At 50.1% G+C, this 27,775-nt stretch overlaps 1 protein-coding gene across 14 annotated transcripts in view; it reads right to left on the bottom strand.

Moving 5' to 3' along the window:
- TBC1D24 (TBC1 domain family member 24) overlaps positions 1-27,775 on the bottom strand; it is a 1,120,122-nt gene that overhangs the window by 105,569 nt on the left and 986,778 nt on the right. For all 14 annotated transcript variants that reach the window (XM_069646948.1, XM_069646944.1, XM_069646940.1 and 11 more), the window contains one exon: positions 5,330-5,552. In XM_069646948.1, the coding sequence (XP_069503049.1) occupies positions 5,330-5,552 (223 nt within the window). The remainder of the gene's footprint in view (positions 1-5,329; positions 5,553-27,775) is intronic.

The raw sequence follows: 27,775 nt of genomic DNA, 5'->3' as shown, positions 1-27,775 counted from the left end.
GAACACTGAGCAGGACATGGGGCATCCATTTTTGTACCCCCTTTCCACTCCATTTTGGTGACCAGGCCTCACTGCGATAGTACAGCGTGCAGAGCACATGGCCCACAACCTCGTTCCCACTCTGACTGGAAAACTCCAGAAGTATTTGCAACAGCTAATAAATGTAACACATCACTCTCTGAGATCACGGTCCTGCATGTGAACCGGCCTGAACCAAGCACATGGCTCGTTCATCTCCACAAACGTGTCCTTGCCCACGCACCCTCGCCAGTGGAAAGTTACTGCCATTCTGACCCTGTATCCCTGCAAGGTATTCTCTTTATGTCGCAGACCACTGACCACGCCATGATGGCCACCTAGCAGATCCTCCAACTAACATTAGACCCCTACTGCAGTATATCGTTGCCTATCAATAACAAATGCCACATATCGGAGATTCTTGTGAGCACAGACCCACACTTCAAACAGTGTATTATAGTGGTCAAGACCCTTGACCTAAGGCCTGTATAATCCAATGTTATTTGATAGTATTGATATATTTGTGACTTTTATAGACATAACCGACTGAAAGACTTTGAACAAGTGTTATTTAGTGCATGCATTATTGATAATATATTATGTTAGCTTAGATAGTGACTACCCCGCTTCACAGCGACCTGAACTTCACCCATTCCCAGCACAGGTGTCTGACGTCCATCCTTGAATGGAGACACACTTGATTGATTTAAAAAAATCGAAACAGCCGTTGTTAAAATATATGTGGTGTTTTATTTTGTAGCTTATTTTGATGACACAAAAATACAAAACTTTACACATTGTACAGTTCAGGTTGCAGCACAGCGAGAGAAAATCCCCTGTACTGACCGCTGTCACTCGGGAACGTTTCTCTTATGGCACGAACGGCACAGGCAGGTATCACTCTTCGAACGCGGTGTCCAAGCCTCCCGTGAAGCCACCATGTAAAGGAACGATAGGCCACCAGCCTGTACCACCTGTGAAAAGGAATGAAACAAACTGTTTTTAAATGACCAAGATAAGTTTAATAAACGTTTGTTGTCAATGACAATTCTTGTAACTAATGGCATTCTGCTCAGACAAATGCTATCTAGAGACTGCACACTATTGAACGACTTTCATGCGTTACAATGATATGTATATGTAATTTTAGATATAGTAGAAGAACTTGAAATAGGAGTGGCATCACAAGCAGAGTATACTTACTTGTTACTCGGATTACGAGGACGAACAGTTGCGCGAAGTTCGTGCATAAGCACCATCACTATCCTTAACACGGACCGTGTGAGGCAGGCTGCCCTGAAGTCTGGCAGCTCGGTGATGCATTGCGGTCGGGCTCACCTTCCGAAATGTAGGCCACGCATCCCGAGTTTTCACAGCAGCAGCAGTTCTCCTCCTCGGTTGGCATTAGCTCGCACCGACTGCATGTGCACCAGGTGGAAACACCGTCCATGCGACTAGGTCCAGTGTCTTCATCCGTTGATTCGTCCTGCCAACTGCTGTCCGAAGCCCCATCGTTTTCGCGTGTTTCCCTTTCCAGTAGTTCCTCCTCGGTATACTCGGGCTCGTAGGGCATTATTGTATCCATTGTGTGTTGCACAAACTAAAATAATTGATAGCGGTGGTACTGGTATCTGTCCACACGGGCTACAAGCAACGAAGGTAGCTGACCAGAGCACAGAAACGAGTCACAGAATACTCAAAGTAACACAGAGAGAGGAATGGAATCGAAAATCTGCTGCTGTGTGTTGTGAAATGGTCCGTTTATACATTGAGGAAAGAGGCGTCCTGCCATTTCCATGGCGACACGTCATTAGCTGAAGCGCAGCGAATGTTGACACGAGACGTGCTTTGGCGTTGTGAAATGGGCGGTACGCGTCTGCTGATGACAGGCTCAGGGGCGGGGGATATGATTTAGGGCCGCAAAAGCAGGCCAGCCAGGGCGATGGGGGAAATTATAGGATTATCACAAAATGGCAGCTCCCTTGTGCCTGTTTTCGCATGCGTTTAATGGACGAAAACTCGGTTAAGGTCCATAGGAAATTTTTCTAAAATCGAGCAACTTAGGCTTAAAAACACATGGCTGACCCGTAGGGGAAATAAAACATTTTGACCGAACCATTCCTTTAAGGTATGTTGGGATCATCCAAATTTAGATGACTGAGGTAGGCAGGCACCCTTTGGGGAACCCCCCCATAACATGGTTTGCTAGGAAACTAGTCTAACCAACAATATATAGCGATTCCATTCTTTGGATGTTAAATACATGGTTTAAAGACATTGGATATCAGTACCACTTGGTTGTCTGGAACTTTCTGACAGCCTCACCCCTTTGATTTTGATACCCGATGGGTGATATTCAAGAACTCCCCAGGGCCATAGTGAGAGGGGGCGTGGGCCCCCCAGGGCAGGGGAGGGTTAGACACCTCCGTGATTCGAGGCACACGCGAGTCCTTCCTGGTTTCTCCCGTAAAGTCTTTGAAACAGCAATTGTTTTCAATATTTTAATATATTCTTGAGTTTACACATTGCAGTGGGACATAGTAAGGTGCTTGGGACCTTAAATTAATAAATAATAGTTATTGATCCAACAGTGGTTATTAATTATCCATTTTGGTTGTCTTTTTCCTTCCCATTCTCCTTTTTGTCTTACCTCCCCACTCTGTTCTTCCTACCATCCGCACATCCTTCCCCAATCCTTCCATCTTTCCCTTCTGTTATTTTTTTGTCTTTCCGCTAGCTTATTTCTCCTTTTGTCTTTACCTTGTTTATTAGACTTCCAAATCGATACTTGGCAACACACTAATGCAAACTCAATCAAGGTTTTGTTTGTCCTGAAGATGGTTTGGGTACAGAAATCAAACAGTACGCAAGCCAAAACTCGAGTCGACAGTATTTTTGGCTTAAACTTCCATCGGACGACAGAGTTGTTGCAGTCATCACAACTGCGAGGGAAACTTTTTCATATCGAAATAGTATTATTTATATGTGCCTGCATTGTAGTGAATGGGTGCATTAACGTGTTAGGCTCACTTTGCACCTTGGGGTCGAGTTGTAAGACCGTTCTCTTGTTATCGTACTAATTGTTTCTTATTAATTGCACTATTTTGCACAGCATGAGATTTATGAATGTGAATGATTGATGAGGGTTGTATGTGATACAGTGTGGGTCGTTGCTGGCTATGAAGTGTTTTTTTTAAATATAAATCTAATTATTTGTTATTAGAGATTCAATTTATGTACTTTTTAAAGAATGTAAGCTATTTTTATACACTGCTTTTGTATTGAAAAACTTTGTACGATATAAAATAAAGAATAATTTGTGAATTAAAAAGACATGGGGTGCATGTGTAAGGAGATCGCCATTTAACAAAAATAATATTGCAATGCCATGAGAGTTGGTATACACTTGCGGGTCTATACATTTTGTGCAGAGCTATTATTCAAAGGACTGCTTGCTGCCGGTTGTGGTGGCTTGGAGGGCAGCCTAGCTCCCAGATGTTTGATTGGTATATGTTAAGATATAGTCCATTAATGATAAAATCGCATTCAACTCTGATGCTTTTAGATCATGTAAAGACAAATACTAGAGTTCCAAACATGCCATTCAAGACTTCGAGCTGCTGAAATAAGAACAAAATGGACTAGGAGATGGGGCATCCATGTAGACAATTGTATGTACCTGGGCTATCATCATGAACATTGAGCACTATTTGTCAACTTTAAGAACACTAACAAATTTTGGCTCTAACAAGTACACGCAATATCTATCAATATCCATCTCTTTTCGGGCACCTCAATCAAGCATGAGGTGGGGGGACATGGTGGATGAATATTAGTGTTGAATGACTTAGTATTTCACTGTTTATATATTGTTAAGTTGTGTGAAAAATACCAACAAATAATTCGCTCAAATTGCACAGCATCAGGTTATTACACCTTTGCCAGTTACCACTGGCCAGGTTATCGAGGATGTAGCCAGGTGTTCAAGACAAAATGTTGGAGGGGCTGTAGGGAGAAAAGGACCTTGTTTCATGGATGTCCCAAGTATGTAGAGATGTACTAATCAGAGGCACTCTCTTGGTTAAAGGAAAACTGAAGGGAGAAATTGATAAATGCACCATTTCTATTGAAGTTGTTCAGTTTGCCACCCAAAGAAGAGAAATCAAAATACTATCCCCAGATGGCTTAGCATTTTCTCTTGGTGGCAAGGGCTTGTTTAGCTCAATATTGAAAGAGGCCTACCGTTCCCACAAAAGCAGAATGGCTATGGAAAGTTAAGGTGCTATATCGGATGGAAAAAATAACTTATGGTTGAATGATTATTAAACAGATGTTGACATGGAACGGCTCCCATTTTGGTTCAAATACGGTGAAGACATTTGTACAGCAAACCGACAAGGAGAGCGTTCTTATATGTTGTTGAGCCCATAGGAATAATACACATTCCGCCAGATAAACAGGAGTTCTCCCTTTGATATGGTAAGTCATCGTTTTGATTTTTTAGGCACATGTAGAATTTAGGTCCAGAGGTGGGGAGAGGGCAAAAAGGGGTGTTTGCATTTAGAAACTCTAAATTAGAACAATAAGTTGTGGTTTCCAAAAGGGTTGCAGGATAGAGACATTTTTCTTGCCATTTTACCCATGAAAACATGTTTCTCAATATGGTTTAGCTATATGATACATAGCTGATCTTTCATTCTATTATGATGGTTCGCTTATAAAATACATCCTTACTCCACTATTGAAAAGAGCAACAGAAAGTGAGGAGATTTGGTGGTAAGAACCAGAGTTGACAGAGCCATACATTTTGGACTCTAGATTAGGTTGCAATTTATGTCCCAATGAAGCGCTTTTGCGCCTGTCCAGTGATCAAAACCTGCAGACGTGTCAGAGGAAGAGACCAGTAGCCACACAAAAAAACATTCTTTCAATTTTTGAGGGCTTGGTCCAATGCTGCCTCTCACCCTAGTTGAGCGTCCCTTCTCAAGTCACTTGCCAACGTTCAATAGTACATAGTGACATTTCATAAAACATTCTTTACCATGCAGCTCAATTGGAATCACTGGATGTATAATATTTTCCCCCTCCATTTAATGTATTCTTGCACCTAGGAACACAATTGAAGAAAAGAAATGCGTTCTACATAAAGCATGCATCTTGAAATAAAAGTAGCAGCTACACATAAATACCCACAAAGACTTTTTTTATGGTTTTGCAGAGAATGAAAAGGAAAACATTAAGGGACTGCTATTTTTCTATAAAGCCAAATGCAGAACATCAAGCTGTTATTTTAGGAACATTAAAGGCATACCTATAATGATACAGTCCATGCTGCCGGCCATGAACATGGAAGCTGTTCTGGTGGGAAGGTTAAAGTGTCGGGTAGCCAGGAAGGGAGACAGACGCTCAGAAGGGTCTTCACGTGAAATTTCACTAACCGATGCCATGGGTCTAACAGTATCCGAGTCAGTTTCTCTGCCTTCAGTGGGGTTCTTGATCACCACCCACTCATATCGTTCCACTTCCGGTTGCAACTATATGAGGGAAATGTAAAATTGCATTTTCAGTTGTCTTCATGCAGTGCAGCATCACTCGCTGCAATTCAATATTGAGTTACAAGAAAGAAAAAGTTACTCACCATAGTGGCTAACATACTCCTAGTCTATAGTCCCCTTTCCTCCATACTTGCGGCATACTCAGTGCTTCGGGACAGAACCAGAGCACTTTTTGATGGCATCAAAAAATATTCATCCGTCTTTATTTTTACCTGGGTCCAGCATGTGACTTTAGCCCTTCCTTCTCGAGCCCCACCATTGCTCTTCAGTCCTTTTCAATTGCCAAGGTCGGTAGACATGTTAGCAATTGATGGAACTTTTTAGAGCGGGTGGCAGGAGTATAGAGGAAGGATTAAGTTACTTACATGTAACTGTTCTCCAGCACGGGTCTGGCATGGATTCACATGCTCATGAATAACTAATAGAACCACGGGAGGTGGCAAGGCTCAACATAAGCGATCAATTCTTACCAAGCGAACAGGTTGTGCAGTACTGCTTGACCGACTCTGGCCCTTCCTGGAATCCCTGTTGACGCAGTTGAATTTCGTGAAGGTGTGCGTGGACCTTCAGTTAGCAGCCCTTCAGATGTCAAGCAGGGACACACCAGACAGGAACGCTGTCGTCGCAGCAATCGCTCTTGTGGAGTGGGCTCTCGGACACCTTGGCAGCAGTCGGTTCACCAAATGACGACAGTGCGTGATGCAGCCGCAGAGCCACCTTGAAATGGAAGCCTTGGACAAGGCCTTCCAATGATTCACAGGACCAAAGTTCACAAACGGCTATGAGGTCTTCCAAAAACTCTTTGTGCATGTCACGTCAAACTTCAGGGCACTAGCAAAGTCCAGCGAGTACAAGGCCCTTTCCGCAAGCGAAGGTTGTGGGGAAAAAAAACAGGTAAACACCAAAGGCTCAATGAGGTGGAATTCCGACGGAACCTTCGGCATGAAGGAGGGTTGCGTACGCAGCACCGCCCTCGACTCATGGAAAATCAGCTACAGTGGCTTGCAGGATATGGCCTGGCTCTCACCTACCCTTCTGGCATAGGTGATGGCCACAAGAAAAGCAGTTTACCAGGAGAGGAACTTGAGTGGGGCCTGATGCATAGGCTCAAAGGGGGCCCCTATGAGCCACGCCAGAAACACGTTGAGTCCCACGCCGTGGCAGGAGCCTTCACCGGCAGGAATGATCGGAAAAAGTCCTTTGAGAAATTCCTTGACGAGTCGGTGGGAACCAAGTGACGATCTTCTTGGAGACCTGGTGTAGCTGGAGATAGTCACCAGATGTACCTCGATAGATGTATGCGCCAGTCCGGCCATGGCCAAGGATAGCAAGTATGGAAGGACCTGCAGGGCCGTGACCCTGAGAGGGGTCATTTTCTGAGATTGGTACCACGTAGCAAAACAATTCCATTTGTGACCGAGGCACTTCAAGGTCGACGCTCTGGTCTTGGTGAGGACCTCCCTCCAGTACGCAGGCAACTCATATCCTTCAAACTCTGGGGCTGCAGGAGCCAATGCCTCAGGTTCAGCGATCCTGGGTGTGATGAAGGATTATGCATCCTTCTCTGGTGAGAAGATCCAGAACCACTGGCAGCTTGACCGGAGGCGACGCTGAAAGTCTGACATCGCACTGGCGTGGCTGAGGCAGATTTGCCTCAGCGACGCCGGTGCGATGAGTATCATCATGTATGGACATTGAGTGTGTTGATGACTCGTAGCAAGAGCAGGAATGGAGGAAACGCATACAGAAACAGCCCTTCCCACAGGAAGGAGATTGCATCCCCCAGGCTCCTCGGCTAATGGAATCTGCTGGCAAACTTGTGGCACTTGGTGTTTGCTGCCATCGCAAACAGATTGATCTGGGGTCTGCCCCATTTGATGACTAGGCGGTCCACCTGATCCTGACGAAGCTCCCACTCGTGGCAAACCCGCAGTTCCCTGTGCTGCGGAGGGAGTCTGCAATGGTGTTCTTGACTGCCGCCAGGTGCAGAGGGGATGAACAACATCCGCTGTCCGATGGCCCAGTGCCAGAAGTCCTGCGCTTCCTTGGATAGCGCCGGATATCGAGTGCCCCATGCTTCCCGATTTAGAACATGGTGGTGTTGTCCATGAAGATCTTCACCACCTTGCCTTTTAGAGACGATAGGAATGACTTGAGGGCCAGAACACTTCCAGGTAGGCGTCCGTGGTGACTGTCTCCTGGTAAGGGAGGTTCTGAAAACCTGTGCCTTGGGAGATGTTGGAGCGGACGCCCCACCATCCTATCGTCCGTCATAACTCGTCATTGAGAGCAATCTTGTCCGTAAAACTCCCAGACACCTGCATCCAGCGGGCACCCAGGAATTCCTGTAGGGGTCGTATTTGTAACCTGCAGAGCCGGAAGAGGTAGATGCAGGACGACATCATGCCCAGTAACGGCTTGATGGCCTGCACCGTGGCAGTCTTCGTCGACGACAGCCACTGCACTGCACTTTCCTTGAATGGCTGCTAGCCTCTCCTCCAGGGAGGGAGGAGGGGCGGGGGGGGGAAGGGAAGAGACGCCAGGCAAAACTCTGTATTGAGTCTGGCACATAGGAACAGCGCGTTCTGTGAAGGCGTTAAGCAGGACTTCGGATAGTTGAAGGAGAATCCCAGATCCGTCAGAAGTCGGACAGTCACACCTGTGTGTCTGTTGGCCAGCTCCCGCGAGTGGGCGCAAATCAGCCAGTCACCCAGGTACGGGTATACGTGTATGCCCTGTAGACCGAGATGGGCCGCCACTGGTGCCAAGCATTTCGTGAACATTCTAGGGGCCGAAAGGTACTGCTGTGAACTGGTAGTGCTGTCCCTGTACCACGAAACACAGAAATTTCCGATGTTTCTTGTGAATGGGGACGTAGAAGTAGGCATCCTCCAGGTCCAACGATGTCAAGAAGTCTCCTTTTTCCAGTTGGCTGAGCATGTATTGCAACGTGACCATCGTGAACTTTTGGGACTTTAGGTACTTGTTCAGATGTCACTGGTTTAGGATGGGCCTCCAGCCCCACCGCCTTATTTCTGACCAGAAAGTATCTGGAATAGACTCCGGAGCCCCGGAGCCATTGGGGAACTAGCTCTATCACCCCTTTTTCGCAGCATTGCCCAGACCTCTCCCAGGAGTTGAGGGATGTGCTGCTCCGAAAAAGTAACCGGAGGGATCCACAGACACCTGCGTTGAAACTCCAGGTTGTGTCCTTGGGTGAGCGTACAGCACCCATCTGTCGGTGGTGATCTTTCTCCACTTGCTGACTAATCTAGTCAGTCGGCCTCCCACCGGGGAGCACGAGTGGGGGCCAACATCCTGGTCGGTTCAGGCTTGCTTCAGCGCCGACATCCTGCCCTGTAGGCGACGGCAAAGCTGTCCTCCGCTACCGTAGGCCTGGGAACGGCCTCTGTAGGCTTGCTGCGTTGAGGATCCGGTACAACATGGAGAAACCTTTTGAAGACCTGCTCGACTTTACCCTGGAGGAGCAAAAGGACGAGCGGCTGCTGGAGTGTGCCCAGGTAATGGGCCGTATCAGTCTTGATGGCCTGGAGAGACTCGGCGACGACCTTCCCAAACCTTCCCAAACAGATTCTCTCCAAAGGGCATGTCCAGCACCTTTGCTTAGACCTCCTGACGGAAATGTGTGGCTTTCATCCAACCTTTGCGACAAAGGCAAACAATGTTCCCCATATGCCAGAACCCCATGTCTGCGACCTCCAATGCCACTGTGATGACGTGATTCGACGCTGCTTCTCCCTCCTGGAAGAGAGTGATTGCCTCCATCTTCTTAGCGTCTGGGAGGAACTCCAGAATTGGCCCCAGCATGTACCACAGCTCCCTGTCGGACTTGGCCAGGATCGCCAGTGCGTTGGCAGCCTTGATAGTGGACGCCGCGGTATCAATCACCTTCTTTCCCATGGTGTCCATCCTTTTACCCTCGCTGTCCAGAGGGACTGAAGAAGAGCAGGATGGGTTGGCCGACCATTTCCTCGCGGCCACCGATATTACCGAATCCGGCGATGGCTGCAACCTCAGGCACTAGGGTGCGGAGTCCGACACCCTATATTTCTTCTCCAGCCTATCCCATTTGGCTGGAGCCGTGCAAGGGTTCTTATGAGGGCCAGGCCCTCCTCCCAAATATCATCCAGAAGGGGCACTGCCATGATAGTCTTCCTCTTGGCCTCGCGTCTTTGATACAAAAAGCCCTCCTCGGGCACCAGTTGGAATAGCTCAGAGGCCCTGCCGATCATGGAATGGAATGACCCCACCTCATCCGGTGGGGACACGCTACGTGGAGCATCCAAATGTGGTGATTCACCGTCCGGTGTGACAATGTCATCATCCGTCCCTGTACCAGTGTCTGGGTCTGCTGGGGGAAGAAGGGACCCGACGTGGTGGAGGAGGCTGAAATGGGGATATTGGATATCTCTGACGCCAAGGTGTGTAGAGTCGACAGAATATCGAAGGAAATGTCCCTCAGCTGAGAAGGCAGAGCAAGAAAACAAGTCCCTGCGCTGTCGTCGCCCTCCTCTTCAACGTCCTTGTGGACCGTGTGTAGGGACTCCTGATCTTCGTCGCCTGTGGACGAGACCACCATAGTTTCGGTGATGGCCTGGAAGGGCTGTTTTCGGGGCCTCCTCGCCCCCCACTTTTTTTCCCCCTGTGGGTCTTGAACCAGGGCCTGAGCTGGTTTCACCCCTTCTGGCATGCTTGCAGACTTTGCCAAAGTCACTGCGGCGGTGTCGCACCTTGCGTGTAGGGACACTTTCTGAGCCATGGGAGCTACCCTTGCAGGATCAGTGCCCGTGGCAGTAGTAGTTGTCGACGGAGTTGCCGACGAGGTCTTAGCCTGTGCCGGTTGAGCCTGCCTGGGCTGTTCGGCCTTCTCCTCCGTCCGCGGCTTCTTGGATTTCTTACGTTGTTTAGCCGAGGTAGATGACTTCCTCTTCAAAGAAGAGCTTGATTGTCGGCTGGCAATGGAGGCGGAAGGTGATGCTTATCGTGCCCTATCCATTTTATGACCCGCTTCTGCAGCGATCCCAGTGGACCCGGACTTGCGGTTCCTACGGATGAGGCATCTTCAAAGGACTTAGAAGACCGCTCCTCAGACCCGCCTGTCCTGGGTGAGGCATGATCCTGCTTGCAGCACAGGTCAGAGGCCTTGCCGCCAGCCTACTACGCCTGTCCTTCGTGGATTTCTTGGAGACACAGAAGCACATTTTGTACTCTACTTCCTTGTGGTCCGGGTGCAGGCAGTAGAGGCATTGCAGGTCCTTATCCTCCACAAACATATTCCGTAGCCCGCATTTGGTGCAGTGCCTGACAAGAGCCTTCTCCTCCTCCGTCATGGTCAGAGGGCGCGAAGTAAGCCCAAAGGCCTTGTAGAATCTTCGATGGTCTTCGCGTTGAACTTCACTGACAACGGGTCTACGCTGACGGCAGATGAAGAAAAGAGCACACAGGCTTCTTTGAAACAAAAATAACTTTTTCCACCGAAAACACACAAAAACTTACAAATAGCTTGGAGAGCAAACTCGAGGACTCCCACTACTGAAGCGTGCAGTAAAAATCTTAAGATGGCTGCCAGAGGAGGGGCTTAGGGAGAGGACTGTCATTCTTGGGGGCAGTATGACCCAGAGGACAGCGATTGGTTTAGAGGAGAAATGCCGTTTTTAGGTGGAAGTGAAACTGTTTTTTTCTTTTACAGAGGATTCCCAGCCCGACGACAGGGAATATTCATGAGCATGTGAATCCATGCCAGACCCCATGCTGGAGAAAGGGGACTATGGACTAGGAGTACGTTAGTCACTATGGGGAGTAACTATCTTACCCCTACGTCCCATCCCCTTGCCTCCATACTTGTGGGAAATTCACAAGCACTGATGCATACAACTGGGTGAATGGAATTAAAGAGGTTACTAAGGACATTTGCTGAAGTGAATGAAGAGGAATCAGTATTTAGCCCCAGGAAATCTCTAGGGCGTCTCCCAGGAAGCCTCGACCCAGTCCCTCTCTGGAGGCATAAAGTAGAAGCTTCCTCTTGGAGTGTTGCAAACAGGCCTACACTCTGGATCTGTCACTCAGAAGAACAAGTTACTTCTTACCTTGTAACGTTCTTTCCACGGGATGTTCCTCCGACGTATTCCTCATCTTAGATATCTCCTTCCAGCTCTGCTGGCCTCGGAAATTTTTTTCTCTAGAGGGCGCTGCGCGTCGACGTCCTCCGAGTCGATGTCCCTCGGCAGCCGCCGTATCGACGTCGACGTCATCCTGCCCATAAAGGCTGCGTGCAGCGTCCGTTGCTCAGTTCCGTTTTGTAGCCCACAGTATTACTGTCTGGACTAGACTAATCACCCTGAAGGAGCGTAAGCTGCAACAACAAGGGAAGTAGAACTGCGGGGATGGATGGGAGGGTCGATGAGGAATACGTCGGAGGAACATCCCGTCGAAAGAACGTTACAAGGTAAGAAGTAACTTGTTCTTCGAAGGGATTGTGTCCTCCGACGTATTCCTCATCTTAGATAGGCTCCCATAGCAGTATTCTATATTCGGAGGAGGGAGTACTGACTTCACGCTGTCTTCTATTGATGAATAGAATGCAGTACAGCCCTTCCAAACCTAGTCTCTTGACTGGAGGAGGAATCCAGATTGTAAAAATGTGTAAAGGTATGGACAGACGACCATGTAGCGGCCGCACATATGTCTTTAACCGGCACGCCTCTTTTGAGGGCCGATGAAGCTGCAATACCTCTGGTCGAATGAGCCCTAAGGTTTTGAGGGGGCTCTTTCCCTGCCAGTTTATAACATTCCAGAATGGCTAGAATGATCCATCTGGAAATGGTCTGCTTAGTTATTGGTAACCCCAGCTTGTGACCTGTGTAACCTACAAACAGCTGGTCTGCCTGTCTTATCCTAGCTAGTCTACTAATGTAGAAACTTAAAGCCCTCCTAGGGTCTAGCCTGTGTAACCTCTCTTCCTCTTTCCCTGGGTGAGGAGGAGGATAGAAAGATGGTAGGGTAATCTTCTGAGTGATATGGAATTCAGAAACCACCTTTGGGAGGAAATTAGGCTACACTTGCAGGACAACTTTGTCTTTGTGAAAGATTGTATGAGGGGTTTTACAAGAAAGAGCTTGTAATTCGCTCACCCTTCTAGCAGATGTAAGTGCTATTAATAAAACAGTTTTAAGGGTAAGGAATCTTAACGAACAAGAATGGAGAGGTTCGAAAGGTGTACCCATCAGGAAAGTTAGTACTAAGTTTAAATCCCATAGGGGAACTTGGAATGGTCTTGGGGGATAAACATTGGTTAACCCCTTTAGAAACTGTATTACCAAGGGTAATTTGAAATAGGATGGTTCTTCCGCAGTACGCTTAAAGATGGATAGCGCTGCGAGATAGCCCTTAATGGTGCCAATTTGAAGGCCTGAATTTGCCAAATATAGTAGGAAGGACAAAACCATTGGTGTACCACATGAAAATGGGTCGATATTCTGTTCTCTACACCAGCTGCAAAATCTGTTCCAACGGCAGCGGTATAAAGACTTTGTTGCTGGCCTCCTTGCCGAAAGCAACACCTCCATAACATCATCAGGGAGGTCCCAATCCTTGTACTTAAGCCTTTCAGAAGCCAAGCGTGAAGGTTGAGGGTTTTGATGTCTGGATGGAGAACCTGACCTCCCTTCTGTGAGAGTAGATTCTCTCTGAGTGGAAGTCGAATTGGAGGGCAGATGGACAAGTGTAGAAGGTCCGGGTACCACGTTCTCCTGGCCCAATCCAGGGCAATTAGGATCATGGTTCTCCGGAATCTTCTCAACCTCCTGATCATTTGAGGAATGACAGGGACCGGTGGGAACGCGTACAGAAGCGGAAACTCCCAGTCCACTATGAACGCGTCTCCCAGAGCTCCTGTCGGGGGAAATTCCCTTGAGCAGAACAGGTCGCATTACCTGTTTAGGCTGGTGGCGAACAGATCTACCTGAGGGGTTCCCCAAAGGGCGAAGATCTCTTGAAGGACTTCCTGAGCTAGCTCCCACTCGTGGGAGACTGTTCTGCCTGCTCAGAGCGTCCGCTGTCAAGTTCTTCTCTCCGGCTAGGTGAACTGCCGATAGAGAGATTCCTTCTTGGATTGCCCAAAACCAGAGCTGCATCGCCTCTCTGCACAGGGGTAGTGATCCTACGCCTCCTCTTTTGGTGAGGTAATGCATGGCCACCGTGTTGTCCGTCATTATCAGGACGTTCTTCCCTTGTACAGCTGGCAGGAACGCCTTCAGCGCAAGTCTGACGGCTCTCAGCTCTAACAGGTTGATGTGTAGTCTGGACTCCGATGGAGACCAACGACCGCTGATGGTCAAGTCGTTGGCGTGGGCTCCCCACCCCGTGAGTGAGGTATCCGTGACTACTGTTATCTCCGGCCAGGGTTGCCAAAACTGTTCTCCTTTCAGAATGTTCTCCTGACAGGCCCACCACTGAAGGTCTCGAGCCACCCTGCCGGGAACCTGAAGAAGATCTGTCATTCTCCCTGAGAATTGTGACCACTGAGTCCTCAGTGCCCACTGGAGGGATCTCATTCTCAGGCGAGCCTCTGGCACAAGGAAAATGCAGGATGCCATGAGGCCTAGCAACCTCAAAAAGTCGAAGGCTGGGAGACGTTGGGCATGCTGGAACTTGGTAACCATCTGTAGAATATCTGGAGCCCTCACCTCTGGTGGCGAGGCTTTTCCCAGGGAAGAATCCAAGATCGCTCCTATAACTGGAGTCTCTGCGATGGTATAATTTGTGACTTCTTTAAATTAAGGGAGAAGCCCAGTCTGTGAAGGAAGTGGCACACGTGATTTAGCTGGATCTGAGCTTGTTCCGGAGAAACAGCCCTGATCAGCCAATCGTCCAGGTAGGGGTAGACGCGAATCCCTTCCCTCCTTAGACTTGCAGCCACTACCGACATTAACTTGGTGAAGACCCTCGGGCGGAGGTCAGCCCAAATGGCAGCACTCGAAATTGATAGTGATAGTTGCCAATTGCGAACCTCAGGTATTTCCTGTGTTTGAGATGAATAGGCACATGGAAATAAGCGTCCTGAAGGTCCAGAGGTACCAACCAGTCCTGGAACTGAAGGGCCTGGAGGATCTGAGAAAGAGTGACCATCTTGAATTTGTCTTTTCTGAGGAATTTGTTCAATTCTCGCAAGTCCAAGATGGATCTCAGTCCTCCGTCTTTCTTCGGAATGAGAAAGTAAGGGGAGTACCAGCCCTTGTTCCTCTCCGCTACAGGTACCGGTTCTATGGCACCTTTCTCTACCAGGTCCAAAATTTCCTGCAAGAGGAGCGGATCTGGAGCTTTCTGAGAGCTGATCCCCGGTGGATGACTCTGAGGTATACGTAGGAAAGGCAGGCAGTAACCTTGGGCAACTGTTTCCAATGCCCAAGCATCTGACGTGATAGCCTGCCATACCGCCAGATGTTGAGTCAACCTGCCTCCTACAGGTGTCCTGTGAGGAGAGTCCTCAGAGTGGTTTTGGGGCGGCTGATGCAGATGCCGATGGTAAAGAGGCACCTGCTGTTCTGCGGCTTTTGAATATCTACCCCGTCCACCTCGGGTAGTTCTTCTCTGACCCCTTTGAGCCGGTCGTCCTCTACCTCTTCCGAATGCGGAGTAGAAACGAAAGGACTTGCCCCTCGCAGAGGTTCCTGTGGGACGAAAAGGAGTCTGACGGATTGCAGCTCCTAGGGATTTTGCTGCTGCTTTTGAAGTTTGCAGTTTCTCTAAACTGTCATCCGCCTTTTTCCTGAACAAAGAAGAGCCATCGAATGGCATGTTCAAGAGCCTGGCTTGCACATCTGGGGCAAAACCCGACCTTCTCAACCAAGCGAGTCTCCTGGTTGATGTACTTGCCGCCATTGCTCTGCTGATACTGTCAGCCGAATCAATGCCCGTCTGGAGGGATTCGCACATAGCGTCTTTACCGTCCTGTATAATATTCAGGAACGCATCCCTTTCTTCTCCCTCCGGGATGCAGTCAGCCGCTGTAGAAGCACACTCCCAAAGTGTATGGCTGAACCTAGCAAGGGTGCAAGTAGCATTAACAGACTTTAATGCCATGCTACATGCTGAAAAGACTTTCTTTGCCATAGCATCATATTTTTTATCGGCCCTGTCCTGTGGGACTGTAGGATAAGCCGTCTTGACATCGGTAGAGGATGCTGCTTGTACCACCAGACTTTCTGGGGATGGGTGTTTAGACAAAAACTCTGGGTCTGTGGAAGATACCCTGTACTTTGTAGACAGTTTTTTTATTTACTGCTGGTATTACATCTGGGGTTTCCCAGTTTGTCATGATCTTTCTCTGAAGAGCTTTATGAAAGGGCACCACGGGATCCTCTTGTGGGCCTTTGTCCAGAATATCCGTGAGGTCATCTTGTTGGAAAGATTGTGAAGGTGCAGACCACCCCATGAACTCTGTAATCCTGGCCATTAAGGCTCTGTAGGGGGTTTCAGCATGCTCCCCCGGGTCTGGCTTAGCAAACTCCACCTCAGGGGAAGTGTCTAACCCACTTGCCTCATGTAAATAATCATGAAGATCCTTTAATCTGCGCTCTTCAGAGGAAAATTCCTCTCTAACTGGGGTTACAGGTCCCTGTAACTCAAATGTGTCTTGTTCAGACAACTCACCCTCTTCTAGAATTGAGGATATAGTTCTCAATTGTTCTGAACTCATAAAGGGAGTAAATCCCATTTCCAAGGCAGAGGGTGCCGAAGTTATCATTATTGGCCTCGAAAACGTCGATGTCGTCGACGCGACGTCGAAGGCTTCGAGCGTGGCGTCGAAAACAGAGGTGGAGGCCTCGAGGACCTCGACAGAATTGGAATTCTACTCGACAACATCGAAGCCATCGACGTCGAGGGCCTGGGGATAGTCACTGGATGTGTGGTAACCGTGACTTTTCTTGGCGTCGATGCCGGTGTCGAGGCTGGCGTCGAGTCGACAGACCCGTGTGTCGAAGGTCCCCTCGACAACGGCGTCGAAGACATCGACCGCGACATCGACGGGACCGGCGTCGACGGAACCTTCGAGGAAGGTTTGGAGGTCATAGTCCTGCTCGAGGGTTCGAGACGCGCTGGAGAGGTTTCTTTCGCCGGGTACTGCGACTCGCGGCGTTTTTGACCTTCAGGTCTTTCGACCAGAGCATCGCTCTCGGCAGTCTTCGAGGGGGTCGAGGCCGCTTTCTCGAAGACGCTTATATTCTTTTGGAATTCCTCCCATTCAGCCCGGGAACTATGTTTCGTGGGGCAAGGGTTTCTTTTTGGCGAAACAGAGGAAGAGGAAGACAGAGAAGGGGATCTTCGACGTCTCCTCTTCGAGTGCTTCGATCTCGAGGAGTGATGAGACCCACTCCGAGACCTGGAGCGCGAATGGTGACGAGGAGACGAATGTCTCGACTTCGTCGACGAAGAAGAAGCTTTAAAAGTCTTACCTTTCTCCAGCTTCCCCCTACGCTCCTTCAGGGCCTTAGCTGTCATGGACATACAGTCCTCGCATTCCGAACAATGGTGTTCAGCTCCCAAACACCACAGACAAATTCTGTGAGGATCGGTCAACGACATCTTTTTCCCACAATCTCGACATTTTTTTAAGCCGGATCGAGGAGTTGTCGGTTCCGACGAGGAAGCCATAGAGTACGGATCGAATAACTCGAGGTAAATATATTAATCTGACTAAGAACTGAGCAACGGTATTCCGAGGCACTGAGTAAGCGCGGAAAAACGGAACTGAGCAACGGACGCTGCGCGTGGCCTTTATGGGCAGGATGACGTCGACGTCGATACAGCGGCTGCCGAGGGACATCGACTCGGAGGACGTCGACGCGCAGCGCCCTCTAGAGAAAAAAATTTTCCGAGGCCAGCAGAGCTGGAAGGAGATATCTAAGATGAGGAATACGTCGGAGGACACAATCCCTTCGAAAAAAAAAGAGTTGGAAGAGAACCTGAACATCTAAATCCCACTTGTTGTCTGCAGTCGACCAGTGACTGAGGGAATCTGCTGCCGTGTTCTCCTGCCAGGAATATGCACTGCCTGCAGCCAAATTACTTTCTGTACCGCAATTCCCAGATCTGAAGGGAAAGGTCCACCCGGGGCAAAGACCAGGACCCCTTTGCTGGTTCAAGTAAAACATTGCAACCGAGTTGTCTGTCCTGATTTGTACTATTTTGTTGAAGATACTGGACTGGAAAGCATTCAAGGCTAGGTAATTGATGTGATGCTCTGTCCAAGGAAGACCAAAGATTGAATACCTCCCGACCTAGCCCGACACCTGGCCAGCTGGGCAGGAAAGAATCTGTTGTCAAAGGCTTCCAAAAAAAGGGGGTCGGAAGTCATCTCCAGGGATACCCAAATCAACTGGCAGTCTGGGTCTGCCGCTTGAGACCAGTTCTGTCTGAGCACCATTGATTGAACCTCTCACCTTTAACTTTGCTAGAGGAAGGGCTACGACACAGGAAGTCATCAAGGCCAGACATCTCTGGAACCACCATACTGACCTGTGGGTGAAAATAGGGAATATGTATGTCCTAGGTCGCTCATGTCGTCCGTCAGAAGGATCGTCATTGAAGACTTCCTGCTTTTCACCGACAATCCCAGTCTGAAAAGAAACTGAAGTAACAAATGCATTTGTGAGTCTAATTTCTGAGGAGAGTGACTCCTAAGGAGTCAGTCATCCAAATATGAATAGACATGGACTCTCCGAAGCCTGACAAACGTTGCTATCACAGCCATCATCTTTGAGAAGACTCTTGGCGCCAAGCTCAGACCAAAAGGGAGGACCCGGTTCTGAAAATGCTTGCCCACTGCCGAAAAACAAGAAGGTATTTGCGGGGGGGCGTGGCTTGGTAGCCATGTGAAAGGACGTGCTTGTACGGGAGCTCCCGCTGATCCGTACATAATCCGACTGATACCGCGCAAGGACCGCTGTGATTTGGCGAAAATTGGAAGACTGTGTACATGAAGTCCGGCTGCATGCGAGGACACATTTTTATATGGGTTCGTAGTGCGCACGGACACTTAAGAGCCGAATGAAGCACTGGCGGCCAAACCTCGGCGGATGACAAAATGGCCGCCGCCGCTTGACGAGGGGACAAAGGAGCGGTAGATCGGGACCACAACATACGTGCGCCCTCTCAGCGGTACGAAGGGGGCAGCGCGACCCTGCCCACCTGGGGGGAGCGCCGGATAACAGCGGTGCCTGAGACTGCTGGGCGAGCTGAGACTCTCAACAGAGTCGTGGTGTATGGGCACAGTGCCTCCCTGGTTTGGACCGGGGCGCGACCGGAGGGACGCTCCTGACTGGAGATATGTCGAACAAGCCTCTGAGGGCGAAGAATAAACAGCCCACGCTCGACGAATACGCCAAGACGTCGCCTGGCCTGGAGGGTGCCAGGAGCAAGGATAAGGCTCAGACCAAGGAGATGGCCGCCGGTGGTGCGAACCAGGAGGTTCTCGCTGCGATCGCGGATCTGAAGGCGACGTGGGAGACCAGGCTCCAACTTGCTGTGGTCGAATTGAAAACCGCGTTGGAACTACAGGTTGGAGCGGTGCAGGAGGACGTGAACCTCCTGAGGCAGGATGTGCGAGCCCTGGCTGAGCGCACGGAAACTTTGGAAAAGGAGATGAGCCCTACTGTAGCGGACTGCACTGCACATAAGCGCGACATCCATGCCCTGGTGCAGCGGGTGGGCAACTTGGAAAGTAGGGTTGAAGAGGCGGAAGGACGTGCCCGGAGAAACAACGTTCGCATCGTGGGCCTGCCGGAGGGGGCTGAAGGCCAGAATCCCACGGAGTTTATTGAGAACTTGCTGCTGCAGGAGATCACTGGGGGAGCCCTGTCGCAGGGGTTTGCGGTGGAGAGGGCGCACAGGGCCTTGAGTAGAAGACCACCGCCGGGGAACCCACCTAGGCCTGTGATCGCCAAGATCCTCAATTATCGGGATCGGGAAAGGATCCTTGAGCACTTTCGTAAGGGGGGCACCATACGGCGAGGAGAGGCGACCATTACTGCTTACCCCGATTACACCTTGCAAGTGCAGCGCAGTCGCATGAACTTTGGGGCGGTCAAGAGGCGATTGCGGGCAGCAGGGTACAAGTATATGCTGCTTTACCCGGCCAGATTGAAGGTTTTCTTCAAGACTAAGATGCTGTTCTTTGACACTCCGGAGGAGGCCATGGAATGGCTCGATGCACAAAACTGTCCTCAGGAGCCAGATGAGCGGACGGCGGATGGAACGGGAAGAGATAAGTGATGCTGCGGGCCCGGTTGGGCTATGAACATTGGGACTGGAATATAGTCGGGATGACTCTGTTTGGTAGTGTATGCGTTAGGACTTTGAAACATGGTCCGTGTGCGCGGATACGGAAGTGCGGGAGGGGAGCCTCCGAGGGCTGGTCCTTGTACCCCAGTTTGAGTTTAGTTTAGTCACTGTGTGTGGGGTGACACCCTGTCGGGTTCTCTACTTGGGTTCCAGAGAGAACCGAACACAGGGATGCCTGAGATCCAGGGATGGAGCTGGGCAGTTGGTTGGGTTAAGGGGGTTAGGGGGGTGGGGTGGGTCAGTTTTTATATGAGCCTAGGAGAGAAACTGGTGATGGGGGTCCTTGCGGTAGGGGGGAGGCGAGTGGTCCTGGGAGAGGGATGGGAGCTACGGATGCGTCATGGGGGACCTTAGGATACTAACGTGGAACGTTAGAGGTCTCAACAGCTATCTTAAGCGTAACAAGGTCATGTTGTACCTAAAAAGACAAAGGATAGACATCGCCCTGTTACAGGAGACACATCTGACACGGGATAAGTTGGAACTGGTGGGGAGAAAGTGGAGAGGGACTGTAGTTGGATCCACATATTCTGCCTATGCTAGAGGTGTGCTGATTTGGGTTGCACCACATGTCCCGTTTAAGCTACTTGGGGAGGTTGTGGAGGCTGATGGGAGGCTGGTCATGGTAAGGGGGCTTGTGGAAAATAAAGTAGTGTGCGTTATAAATACCTATGCCCCCAACCGTGACACGGCGACATACTTCAGGACACTGACCACTAGACTGGGTGAGGGGATGGGGGGTCCTGTGATTTGGGGAGGGGACTTTAATTGTGTACTAGACCCCAAGGAGGACAGGTCAGACGACAGGGTGGACAGGCCCAGCCCGGCGGCTGGGGTACTGCAGGCGCTGCTGGTAGACCTTGGCCTGGCAGATGTGTGGAGGACGAGACACCCTGGCGTGAGGCAATATTCACATTACTCGGCCCCGCACCAGTTACACACAAGGCTGGATTACTTTTTCGCCACTCCGGACATTGTCGCGGAGTGTGACCAGATAGACTACAGGGCGAGAGTCCTTTCGGACCACTCGCCCCTGGTCATGCGTTGGCAGCTTTGTCCCCCACGTGCGCGTATTCCAACATGGCGCCTCAGGGCGGAAGCGCTCAGGGATCCAGTCTTCAGAGAAGAAGTGAGGGAGGAGATTGTTGCTTATTTTGAAACGAACACAGGCAGCGTCAAGTCGGCTGGTACTTTGTGGGAGGCCTTTAAGGTTGTAATGAGGGGGGTTGCCATTGCTAAATCCAAAGGACTAATGGGAGGAGTCCTGGCAGATCTGCGTAGAGCCGAGACTGAGTTGGAGAGAGAGCTGGGGGAGGGGGGGACGGACATGGAGGAGGTCATTAAACTGCAACAGAGGTGCGCAGAACATTGGGACAGGCTTTGTAACCTGAATTACAAGAAGTACATTGAGAGGTTGCATGCCGGGGGAGACAAGACGGGCAGACTTCTTGCTTGGCTGTATAAGAGCGAGACCCCAAGATCCCCGATCCGGTCAGTTATCACTGAAAAGGGAGTGGAGCAGAACACCCAGGAAGGGGTGAATGGAGCATTCGCAGAATATTATCAAGCATTATATGAGGATCGAGAGGGGGGAAGCCGGGAGGATATAGAGGTAGTACTTGAAGACATAGGCCTGCCCAAGATAAGTGACGAAGAGCGAGAGGAGATGGATGCTCCGATCACTCTGGAGGAGCTGCAGGAGATTGTGCGGCAGCTACCCACTTGCAAGGCCCCAGGAGCGGATGGGTTCCCCAGTGAATTTTATAAAGCATATGGGGAGGAGGTGCTCCCGCCCATGCTGGAGATGTTTCATGAAGCGTTCGAGGTGGGGCGGTTGCCGGAATCACTCAGGGAGGCGATTATAGTACCGCTCCCCAAACCCAATAAACCGGGACATGATTGTGGCTCCTACCGACCCCTGTCGATGCTGAACCAGGACAGCAAGATCCTAACAGCTGTCCTGGCGGCCAGAATGCGGAGGGTAATAGGCAAGCTGATCCATCCTGACCAGACGGGCTATGTCCCGAACAGGAATATTACCCACAATCACAGGCGCCTTCACAGGGTGGTGGAAAAGGGGGGCAGTGACGACAGCGAAATGGCAATAGTGGCGCTGGACGCGGTTAAAGCGTTCGACTCCGTCCGATGGCCATGGCTCCTGGCGGCGTTGGGGCGGTTCGGACTGGGACCATGCTACATGAGGTGGGCCGAGCTATTATATAGTGCGCCTCTGGCTAGGGTCCGTACGGGTGCAGTAGTGTCAGACAGATGGCAGTTAGGCAGAGGTACCAGGCAGGGATGTCCTTGGTCCCCAATGTTGTACATACTGGCCCTCGAACCCTTAGCAGTTTACCTCCGGCAGCAGTATGATCCGGTGGGCATAGAGGTGGGAGGAGAGTGTCATCTTATATCCCTGTACGCAGACGATATGCTGTTATACCTGAAACACCCGGAAGAGAACTTGCAGTATATCTTGGAGGTATTGGAGAGGTACGCCTGGTTGTCCGGCATAGCGGTTAACCCTCAGAAATCCGTATTATTCCCACTGGGCAGTTATGTGGGGATACCGGCGGAGAGGTTGCCGGTGCTGCGGATTCCGTGGGCAACGAGCTCCTTCCGGTACTTGGGCATTGACGTGTATCACACGACCGAGGAAGAACACAAGTATAATACTGAACTAGCTGTGGGAAAGATTGAGAGGTGCATGAGGTTCTGGGAAAGATTGCCTTTAGCAATGATGGGTCGCGGAGCTATGCTTAAAATGGTGGTGTTGCCCAGGCTCCTGCATTATTTTAATAACATCCCGCATATGATACCTAGGAAGTTTTTCGCCAGGTTGCATAGCGTGTGTAGGAATTTCCTGTGGCACGGCACGCGCAACAGGGTCGCATTATGGAAATTGCAGAACTCTTACGAGAAAGGTGGCGTGAAGCTGCCGAACTTTGAGGCCTATTATATCGCGGCGCAACTGCAATATGTGGCCAGGTGGCTTTCAGATGAAGAGACCCCCGAACATAGGCTGCTAGGGAAAGACTGTTCCCCCTTCTATCTGCGGGAGGTGATTTGGGTGACTGGCTCATGGATGAGAGAGCGTCCTAAGATGCTGGCCCTTGGCAGGAACATATGGCGGCGTGCCTGTCGGATGATGGGTGACCCCGCGCCGTGTATGCCGCAGTTCCCTCTGATCGCCCTGGCAAAGGAGGACGGGCAGCTGAGAACTATTATCCGGACGTATTGGGAGTCAGTGGGATTGATTACAATGGGCGACATCTGGCAGGAGGGGACCCTGATGGAGTTCGATGAACTGGAGGCAGGGTCGGGACTACACAGGGGTCAATATGTAACATATCACAGGGTGGCCCGGGAGGTCCGGAGCACGTGGCCCGAAACTACTTTGGCCGATGAACCGGATGCCACGCTGGAGACGATGTATGACGCATCAGAGGGCGGACACGAGGTCTCTAGGTTGTACGAGATGTTGATGACAAAGGTTGGGAAGGACTTAGGGTACCTGAGACTGGAGTGGGATGCAGAGGTGGGGGCTCCGATGTCGGACGGGATGTGGGAGCGCGCCCTGGGGTACCATAAAAAGGTATCGAGGAACGCCAGGTTCAAGCAGATACAGCTCTATATTACGCACAGGGCATATATGACCCCCCTCAGAATTTCCAAATTCCTAGGTAGTGGGCGCCAGGCGTGCCCCAAGTGTAACGAAGAGAATGCGGACATGATACATATGTTCTGGGCGTGCCCGGTGATCGCAACTTATTGGGGTGAAGTGGCGCAGAGGCTGGCAGGAAGGGGTATTACACTTAAGGTGGATTCGGCGTGGGCTTGTCTGCTGGGAGGGTATCCCAGGGCGCGTAAGCTTCGACATGTTGATAAACTTAAAGATCTGGCCTATGTGCTTGCCAAACGTAGGATAGCCATGGAGTGGAAGAAATGTCACAAGCCGCGAGTGGAGGTCTGGTGGCGGGATCTCCAAAAATGGGCGGATGCTGAAACGACAGCGTGGCAAGATGGCAGCATGGCAGGCGATGGGGAAGAAATAGGCTCTCTCATGGCATGGAAGTTGTTGTTAGCTGAACTGTTTTGTGCGGGATCGGCCTCGGCTGGACTTGAGAGCGATGAGGCCCCACCGCACGGAACGGACACTGATGGTGAACACTCTACAGGCTCATAGGGGGGAGGGATGGGGATTGCAGTGCCTTACTTTTTGTTCGTTTGGCTTTGTTGTTTGAAGTGTTTTATTTATGTTTCGTTGTAATGTTGTTTGGTTGAGATAAAATAAAAATACATTTAAAAAAAAAAAAAAAACAAGAAGGTATTTGCGGTGTTGGGGCCATATTGGTATATGAAGGTACGCATCCTGAAGACCCAACACACAGGCATCAACATCTTGAATCTTTCCTGGGGAATGTTAGATTGAAATCTGACAGTTCTAAAACAGTGTGTACACCAGCCTGGTTGGATTTTGGCATTGCAAAGATGCAGCCGTAGAAGACCCTGCCCTCTTCTGCCCGAAGAACATGCTTGATCTCCCTTCTTTCCCGAAGTCTATGAACCTCTGAACGTACACCGGAAGATCCTGTCTGCTGTAGAGGAACGGCGGGATGGAGGAATTGGCAGGAGGGAAAGTGGAATCCGGAACGAGTCACTGACTGGACCCAAGGGTCCTTCGTGAGGGTCTGTCAGTCCTCCATGTGTAAAGAGATGCGAACCCCTACCAAAGTCGAGTGGGACCATTCCAAACCATCATTCGGGATTTTTATCAGAAGAGGAGGTATCGGTTCCCGACGTGGAGGCTGCTGAGTGAGAGAAAAATCCTCGACCACCTGTTCTCTGCTGCTTGTGCCGGGAGCCGCTTGGGGAAAGGTCTAGCTGGCACGACTTTCAATCTTTAAACCTCGAAACGCATCTGGAATGAAAGTCGAATTTTTGGGGGTAAGAGGACTTCGCAGCTGGAGGTTTTGTGAGGATGGACATCGATTTTGCTGTCACAGTTCTCGCTCTGATTTTTGCCAACTTGTCATCAGAGCTGTGGAAGAGTCGTTTCCCCTCGAAGGGAAGATCCAGGACCTTTTGGCAGGTGACATCAACGCCAATCAAGTGTCCATATAATGTGCAGCAGCCTCCAGAACTCTGACATCCAATAAACCGTTTTTGAAATGGCGACGTTTGTCTTGGGGAATGAACTGTCTGAATTCCGAAAGCTCCCTCCAGAGTTTGCTGCAGCCAGAACCAATTGGTATTTGCTTGATGCAGCTCGATTTACAAAGACTCCCCCCACCCCCAAACTTCCTCCAAACCCTTATCCCTCACCCTCCCCCCAACTTCCTCCAAACCCTTATCCTCCTTTGACAAGACTTGTGATGCCTCGGTGGACTATGCCAAAGGCTTGGAATGGAGGGTACTCGCTGCCACCACCAAGACAGGAGGGGACTTGCGTTTAGTAGAATTTCTTCAGATTCTTGTAGCCTGTATAAAGCATCTATCTTTTGTTTGTGTTGGCCTGTGTGTGGTTTTCTCACAATTTCCTGGCCTAAGGCAAAATACCCCTTTGAAGGAAAAGACCTTTCATTCCTCTGTCTTCAAAGTAAAAGCTCCTGACAAAAAGTTCAGCCTGTAGAGTAGGAGGTTCAGGAGTCGGAATATCCAAATACGACATATCCAACGACATGAGATTCACCACCCTGTCATGAAAAGCCCTGATAGACTAAGGCGGATCCTCCTCATGCACATCAAAAACACCCTTTTAGGCAGGAATTTCAGCAGGCGGGCCCGAGAGTGGAGCATGAGCCACAGGCTCCTCAGGCTCAGGAGGACGCTCCACTGGCGCCGGAGGGGGCAGAGGGGGAACTTCTACTGGCCTCAGAGGAGGAGGTGGTACTCCCACTGGTCTTGGAGGTTCTGGTGGTTTGGGAAAGACGTCCCTAAAGCGGTCCTTAAAGTAGGTCTTCATTTGGTCTAAGTGCATCAGATTTTGGAAACGGCAGAAAAAAGCCTCCTGCAAAGATGGCCTTGCCTGTGGAGTTGGAGTCAGTCTGTCGAACGGATTATTCCTTTATGATTCTGTTGACCCTGACTGCCAAGAAGGCCAACATAGTGTAATGGTGCTGAATTAGGAGGAAGAGAGATGGTCGTTGAAAGGGGCATTCTCCGACTATTCGGATTCTTCGCCAAGGACACAGATGGTGAGGATTTGGGCCTGGCATCTGTACCTGACGCAGCTGAAGGCGTAGACAAAATGGCCACATCGTTGACACTCGCGGGCGGCCAGTCTGAGACTCTCGTGGTGACATGCGTCACAGATCTGTCAAAGGCCATGGTGGGTTTGGCCGTTATTATGGGAGCGTTTGATGGTTCTTTAGCCCTTTTTGAGGGATCCTCAGCAGAGCCGGAAGATATTGACTTCGTCCGGTTTGCTCCCTCTGACTGGCCGTTACAATCATTGGCCCCTTTGAGGGGGCACCCTTGGAAATCAATCTGGTTTCATTAGCCCTGGAACGGGGATCCTCAGCTTTTCTGGTAGACTGCTCAGGCCCTTTCCAGGGAACCTCGGGAGTGACCCCGATACCCGCTTAGCCCCCCTCTGAGGAAACTCACCAGGAGGTTTCTTTTTTCTCCTCGATGAATTCCTGTAAGTGGACCAGAGGAGCGCAGTGGAAGACCTCCTCCAACTCGAAAAAGCCTTTCGAGTGAGCGGTCCGAGAGGGAGGCGATGTAGAAGCATACGTTCCAATGATGGTCTGGGCGTAGACACTCGGGACAAATATTGTGAGGGTCCGCCGCCACATAATGGCGTTTCCACGAGACACGAGGTGAAGCCCTTATGCTCCCCCATAGGCGGAGGAAATGAAAAACAACTGCGGTACCGAGGCACAAAGACAAATTGACGGACAAAAAGCCGGGTAAAAACAAAACCTGCGATGCGTAGTGCGTCAGATCCCGACCGAGCAGAGAAAAGAACTGAAGGGCGATACGCTTACCAGGGCTCAGGAAGGCGGGGCTAAATCCACACGTGCTGCCCATTTAACAATAAATGTAGGTTTTCAAAAAGTGCTCTGGTCCTGTCCAGAAGGACGGAATAGCCCGCAAGTATGGAGAAAAGGGGACGGGATGTAGGGTATGGTTTCTGCAAGTAACAGGTAAGACCTTCTATTTTGCATCATTGCAGACAGATTCTCTTGCACCTATGGACCAATTGGCAAGTGAAGCATAGTAGCTAATTCAGAGGCCGCACGGCATGCAGCGACACAGATGTAATACAATTGGATGGGATGTCTCCTTTGCACCACAGCCCTATGAATTTGATCCCATCAACCTGCCCCAAACTCAGAACAAAGAAAGGTTCACAATTGTACACTATAAAATAAAATGTCTTTTGCTCATACAGTGCTTCATCATTTCTAATCATTAAATCTCATTGTTGCTAAGAGGCTAAATCAGGGAAGAATCATTCTAATATAAAGCCATGCTGTATAGACTGGAGGGGGTATCTGTACTTCTGAACAGAAGAGGGGCAAGGACACACCCCTGCCTAACTCCTCTTGTGATGTTAAACTGGGTTGTAAGCCCATGGCGCACCACCAACCTGATGTTGCTGTATAACGAGTGGATCAGTGAAATCAGAGAGTCCGGCATGTCTCTACCAGCCAAAACCTGCCACAAATGATTGCACAGCACAGCATCGAATGCAGATCTACAAAGACGGCATAAAATTTGCTCTTTCTTAAGATGGTCTACTTCTGGATAATGACATCCAAACAGAAGCTCTGATCTAACGTTCCCTTCCCCTTTTGAAATCTTGCCAGAGGGTGCTAATGATGGCATTTTCGATT

The sequence above is a fragment of the Ambystoma mexicanum genome, chromosome 2q (genome assembly GCF_040938575.1).
Source record: "Ambystoma mexicanum isolate Mex_15411 chromosome 2q, UKY_AmexF1_1, whole genome shotgun sequence".
NCBI lineage: Eukaryota > Metazoa > Chordata > Amphibia > Caudata > Ambystomatidae > Ambystoma > Ambystoma mexicanum.
This window is presented reverse-complemented; position numbering and strand designations above follow the sequence as displayed.